General features: G+C 50.5%; 1 protein-coding gene across 2 annotated transcripts in view; it reads left to right on the top strand.

Moving 5' to 3' along the window:
* The first annotated feature begins 547 nt into the window (after nucleotides 1-547).
* The window catches only part of GPM6B (glycoprotein M6B), a 146,455-nt gene continuing 140,811 nt past the window's right edge, over nucleotides 548-6,191 (top strand). Inside the window, exon 1 of one of the 2 annotated variants that reach the window (XM_081809163.1) lies at nucleotides 548-719. In XM_081809163.1, the coding sequence (XP_081665289.1) occupies nucleotides 716-719 (4 nt within the window). In that variant the 5' untranslated portion in view covers nucleotides 548-715. The remainder of the gene's footprint in view (nucleotides 720-6,191) is intronic. The other variant, XM_081809167.1, reaches the window with a different exon arrangement.

Consider the following 6,191-nt stretch of genomic DNA (forward strand, 5'->3'; position numbering starts at 1 on the left):
CCAGAGGCCTCGGTCTCGCCCCGCAGAGGCCCAGATGCAACCAGGTTTGCAAAGCGCCCCAGCTGGTTCTAATGTGCAACCAGGGCTGAGCCCCACTGAATTAAATAATCACCCGCAGCTCATACATGAACAAAAGGATCCAGGAGTGTGGATGGGGGCAATTGCCGATCACCGGCTGTCCTTGGTTCGGTGTCCCGGGCCTCAGTTTCTTCATCTGCACAATGGGTGAAGATTAGGACCGCGAAGCCCCCTCCAGCTGTGTAACAGTTCGTTTCTGGGACGCGGATCCGCGCCCCCCAGGCCCCCCCACTCCCCGGCCACTCGAGTTCCCGCGCCCCTCGGCGCCCGCTTCGGGTGGGGGTTGTGTCCCAGAGGAAGCCGCAAGCAGCGCCGGCCACCCTGGCGCGCCCGCTGCCGGGGTCGGGCCCTCGCTGCGGGCGCACAAAGCCCCCGGCGCTGACGTCAGGGCCCCTCTCGGCGCGGCCGGCCCCCAGTGCAGGCGGAGCCGCGCCGCGCTCCCACCCCGGCCCCGGAGCCAGGAGCCAGGAGCCAGGAGCCAGGAGCGAGCCGCCAGCCGCCAGCCCAGCAGCGCAGCCCGCCCGGAGCCCGGCCGGCGCACGTGCCCGCCAGACCTGCAAACTTGTGCCACCGGCTCTGCCCGTCCCCGGGGAGCCCGAGCGCCCGGAGCCCGCGCCCCTCCCGCCCGTCTCCAGCCATGGGTAAGCGAGCGCGTTGGCCCCGCGCCCCGGCCCCCGCCCCACCCCCGCTCAGGTGGGGCTCCCGGGGCACCTCCGCGCCCGGAGGCCGGAGGTGGGAGGGGCGCGACGCAGGTGTCCCGAACGCCCAAGTGCGCGTCCCTGCCCCGCGGCGGGGGCGTCCCCGTCCCGGCTGCGCTCTGGCAGCCGCCCCCCCCCCCAACCCCGGCGCGCGGCCCGCGGGAGGGCAAGAGCCGGTGTCCAGGGAGGGGGTGCGGAGCAAGCAGACGGGGCGTCCCGGGCGGCTTTATTTTAAGGGTTGGTAGAGAGGAGTCTCTTGCTCATTTCCCGGAACGCTCTCCTGTCGCCCGAGCTCCCAGTCCGGTCCTGTCCCACCCTGCCGTGGTCTTCTTGCCCTTCAACCCAACACGAAACAAACGCCCGGTTCCCCAAGGCTGGGGTCTTCCGAGAGCTCATTTGGGAACCATGACCCTTGATACCAGGAAGGGGGGAGGGGAGAGGGACAGGATGGGTCAGAGGGTGAGTCTCTTTTCTTTGTCCCCCGTTCCAACTATCAAAATGCGGACCTGGGCGCAGGTGGACACGGTTTGCCAAGCGGATTCGAGTGCAGCTGGGGGGATCGACTAGTGACGGTGAAAGCCCAGTTCTGGAGACCGAAAATCTCCAACCTGGCCCAGGGCGAATGTTAGGCGGCTGTGGGATTCTTTCCGTCCCCTCCTAACACCCCGAAATGCTGCCGTCAGCAGCATGTCGTTAAATGGGGACTCCATCGGAAGGGAAACTCGGGAATGCTGTGGAAAACGACCTAATTCCGCCGCACCCCGGGAAATGTCTGAGGGCTGTGACTGGGAAAGGGCTTCTCTCCCTGCTCTGTTATCCTTCTCTGCAGCCAGACTGCGGCCACAAGCGCCACAAAAGCCACAGACTGTGGAGCCACGCCGAAGCATTCCTAATGAGGAGCGCCGTGGGTTTAACCATTGCGGGTTAATGGTCGGGGCTTGGGAATCCCTGCCCGTCCCCCATCCCCACCCGTGGCCTCTTACCCAGTCTGCATCCCTCTGCTATTGAGAGCGAGCGAGAGAGCGAGCGAGCGCTAGAGAGAGCGCGCAAGAGAGTGTGTGTGTGTGTGTGTGTGTGTAAGTGAGGGGCTGTAATTTTGTGCCGATTGTAATTTTGGTCAGGGACAGTAGGGAGAGCTTATTATTTTGAATTTAAAGGGAGGAGCAAAGAATTGTATAGTTGAATCTTTTTTAATTGACTTAGGTGGTCAAAATATGGGAGGAAACAAGGCTCCCGAATCCAACAAGAAAATTTCTTACCAAAAAGTTAGGGGAGAGCTAGGATAAAATCCTTCTAGAAAGGGCAGAATTGAGTGACCTGTAACTCTGGTTCCTACTTCTCTTAATGCCCCCACCTGAGTAGTCCCATCACTCAATGTTCCCTTTTATTTTACTTATTTTTAAAAAAATATTTTTAAGTAATCTCTACACCCAAGGTGGGGCTCGAACTCACAACCAGGAGATCAAGAGTCCCCTGTTCCACCAACTGAGCCAGCCAGGTGACCCTCAAGGCTCCCCCCCTTTTTAATGCTTCCCTTTAAATGAGGTTCATACACAAAAATCAGATGGCTGCTGCTGAGCCTGGAACTATTTTGGCAATGCTTGGCGCAGAGATGTTGAAGTTAAAGAAGTATAGTGCTGAGGGAAGCATTACCTGGTTTTCCTGAAATAAAGTTACTTCTGGTTCATTAACGCTAGGTGTTAGAATTTGTACTAGTTCGAAATGGAGCATCCAGTTACCACCCGGGGAACCTTCTTGAGGATGGCTTTCACAGGACCCTGGGCTTCATTGGGGGCAGGCTTTAGTGTTTAAATAGGTGTGGAGGTTAGATGGAAGTTCTCATGAGGCAAATGCCCAAACCAGAGGCCTGGTCTCAAGGAAGTACTTTGTGTCTGGGACAATTAATTGTTGGTTCTACACTTCAGTTGCCAATTTATGTTAATTTGTGCATACCTCACTTGTTCTGGCAGTAGCCTTGGTTTCAGTTTTTAGGTTTTACATTAAAAAAAAAAAAAAAGGGCCCTTCATGCCAAAAGGAAACATAGTGATTTCCTTTGGTAGATTCTTAGTAAATACACCACAAGGCCATGAACTGGTTTTATTTTTCCAGATGTATTTAATTACCCTTATGAATGTTTTAATGGAAATGATTTAATGTTGGGAAAATTCTCGCCACTGGTGCGAGTTGGGACTTGGGTTCTTACGCAAGTCACTTCCTTAACCCGGTATTAGTTCATTTACTGACTGGTAAAATGAGTGAGGTTTATGGAAATAAAAGCCCCTTTGGACTCAAATTGTAAGGTATTCAACATCTTTAAGTTGAAAAAATACTGAGCAGGAGTGGTGCATGCAGTTTTCTCTCTCAGTGTATCTTAAAGCCTGTTCTTGTTGAAGGAGCTGTGGGTTTTTTAGGGCTTGGTTGAGATATAATTTACAAGCCACACAATTTGCACATTTGAGCATACAGAGTTCGTGATTTGTGTGTATTCCGAGTTGTGCTGTCACCAACACTGACGGAGTCATTGCCCTAAAAGGAAACCCTGTGCCCCTTGGAAGTCACTCCCCATCCCACCCCCGTCTCCCCTGGCAACCGCTAATCTACTTTCTGTGTCTAGGGATTTGCCCATTCTGGACGGCTCATGTAAACGCAACGAGCCAATTGATGTTTGAAGTGTGTTTGACTAGTCAGTAACTTTGGTTGTTTGGCCCAATGGGAAGACGTTGATGTTTTGTTCGTACGCAGTACATCACCTAAGTGAACGCGTCGAAACGAATTACTTCCCTGGCTGAAGGGTTCCACGTTTGGCCAATGTCCACCTGTGTGCATGTGCACACACATTTCCTGGTTTTACTCTGGTTTTCTCTGTTGGGAACTCATGTTGCCTAACAGAATTGTTTTTTTTTTTTAAGTAATCTCTGTGCGCAACGTGGGGCTCAAACTCCGGACCCTGAGATCAAGAGTTGCATGCTCTAGGGACTGAGCCAGCCAGGCGCCCCCAGAATCGTTACTCTGTTACCTTATTCACAGGCCTGAAGACCTTAGCAACTCCTCGGGTTCGGTGTCATAAGCTCTGATAAAGGCATTTGTGGAATATCCACCCTGCTTTGACATGGCTCATGTATCCAGAGAGAAGCGCTGATTTTGATTCATTAGTTGCCTATCCTTTTAAGTGCAAATTCTATGTGAAATGACCAGAGACCGCAAAATAACTAATTGTTTTCATCCACTTTGTGGCAAGGAAATTTTTTTATGAGGATTATGAATTTAAACGGTCATTTCACAAAAGAGCAGTACAAACAACTGGCTCAGAGCAGTTTTTCTTTAACTGTAACGTGCATACAAACCCTCTTTGATTTTGTTGAAAAAGCAGTTTTTTCACTCAGCGGGCCTGGATGGGAGCGGGGTTTCTGCGGGTCTGGCCAGCTCCCTGGTGGTGCTGGTGCTGCGGGTCCCCAGGGTGAGGAAACTGAGGAAAAGCAGGGCAAGCCAGAGGCCGTGTGTCTGCCCCAGCAATCCCACCAGCTTGCTCTGTGGTCTTAGCTAAATCATTTTCTCTTCTTGATCTCCCTTTACTACAGAATACGAGGATTTGACGAAGTTATTTCTTTGGGCTCTTACAGATCTAAAGGGGTATAATTTAGAAAAAAAGAAAGGAGAAGGTAATGTGATGCTTGAAAAATATGAGAAAACCGCTCCCTAATTGTTCAAACACCATTGGTTTCCGTGAAGCCAGCGTTTGTAGTCAGGCTGAATGCTGGCATCTTGACGTGCCCGCCAACGGGCATAGTGGCCCTGCTCCGGGGAGCCTGGTGGAGGAAGCTGTGCGCGGTGCTTCCAGCTTTGGCTTCCCCTGCCCTCTTCCTCCGAGAGCTGGCGGCTCCAGAGAACTTTGCTCTCCCCACACACCGGCCCAGATCACCTTCCGAGGCAAGACTCAGAAGGAAGCGCCCTGAGGAACCAGGCAGGCACACCTACGTGTCTGGTTCGGGAAGTTTGCTCAGAAATTCAGATGCAATTGCAGACAAAGGAACGGTCTCCTGACAAATAGCCGGGCAGGAAGTACTTCCAGAATGCGCTAGCCTCCCTCCCTGTGAGTGTAAAGATCTTACATCGAGCCCACCCTCAGGTCTTGGAGAGAGCTCCCTTTAAGTCTCTGGAGGCAAACTGAAATTTTAAGCAACCCTCACAGTCCAGTAGCGCAGAGTTATGTTTGTGACCAACAGGAAATAATTAATTAGTATATTTTTGCTCCAGCAAAAGCTGTTGCCCAAACCACTTGACCCCTGCAGGGGTTTTAGAGCCGATCCTTAGCTGCTGCACCCAGGGTCAGGCAGTTAGATGGTTTATTGAAAATGCTAAAGTGGTGAATCATCAAAAGTGCCACATGTGTGTCTTAAACATTCAATTAACTTTAAACATTAATTTGCCAGTATTTTGTTGTAGAGTTGAGGTCTTTGCTTTCAGTGTGAGCCCTGGTTGGGATTCCTTGAAGTCTCGCTCGCATGTCAATCACAGCCCAAATTCATTGGCTTCTGATTTTCAGTTTCAGAGTCCTCTAAAGTAAAATGAGAGCTTAAGGGTATCGGGAGCCAGTCTGTGCAGAATGCTCTTCTATCATCTACCCCACTCCCCTTAAACCTCTACAATTGTCCTGTCCATGGTTTTAGGCAACTATTTTTCCAAGTGACTCATTTTTAAGGCTTGCCAAAGCAATGAGCTTGGGTTTCAAAGAAATAAAAGCTCTTTCTTTTGCACACGTTTTCTTAGTCTGTGTAGTATGGAATTAAATTTCATAATTACAGTAACAAATACAACTGACATAAATAGGTTGGGGAGCAAACACGACTGACTCTTAGGTACACAATTCAGCTGGTGGCAGAAAGAGTATATAGATGTCCTGCAGAATAACCTTGAAGCCAAGTTCTGTGGACAGTGGTCAATATGGCTTACAAAAGGAGTAGAGAATAATGGAGTAATTGGGTGGGTCCATGGGGTAGACGCTTTGTTAAGGTCTATCTACGTTATAAACGTACAGATTACAAGGTACGTTGTATATAATTTATGTATTACAAAACTGTGATAAACCACCCTGAATGAAATAGGGCGAATGACTTTAAGTACTGTTTCTTAATAACATGAATACTTTCAGCACAGATTTGCACAGAATAACAGAATTCAGAGCTTGAAGACGCTTCAGAAGTAATTTGATGGCCGGAGGCAGACAGACACAAAAGCAATTTACAGAGCAGTTGTTTTGCCTTTAGCTTTTTTTTTTTCTTTTGATGTATTAAAATATTTTCCTGTCCTTGGTGAAAAGTACTTCCCTCTTGTTGGATTTTTGAAGTTGAGGGCAGCTTGGAGTGAAACGCCGTTGCCGGGAAATTCATCCTTGCGGCCAGGACTGAAAGGTCACT

The sequence above is a fragment of the Leptonychotes weddellii genome, chromosome X, assembly GCF_054177405.1.
Source record: "Leptonychotes weddellii isolate Sample4059 chromosome X, ASM5417740v2, whole genome shotgun sequence".
Lineage (NCBI taxonomy): Eukaryota > Metazoa > Chordata > Mammalia > Carnivora > Phocidae > Leptonychotes > Leptonychotes weddellii.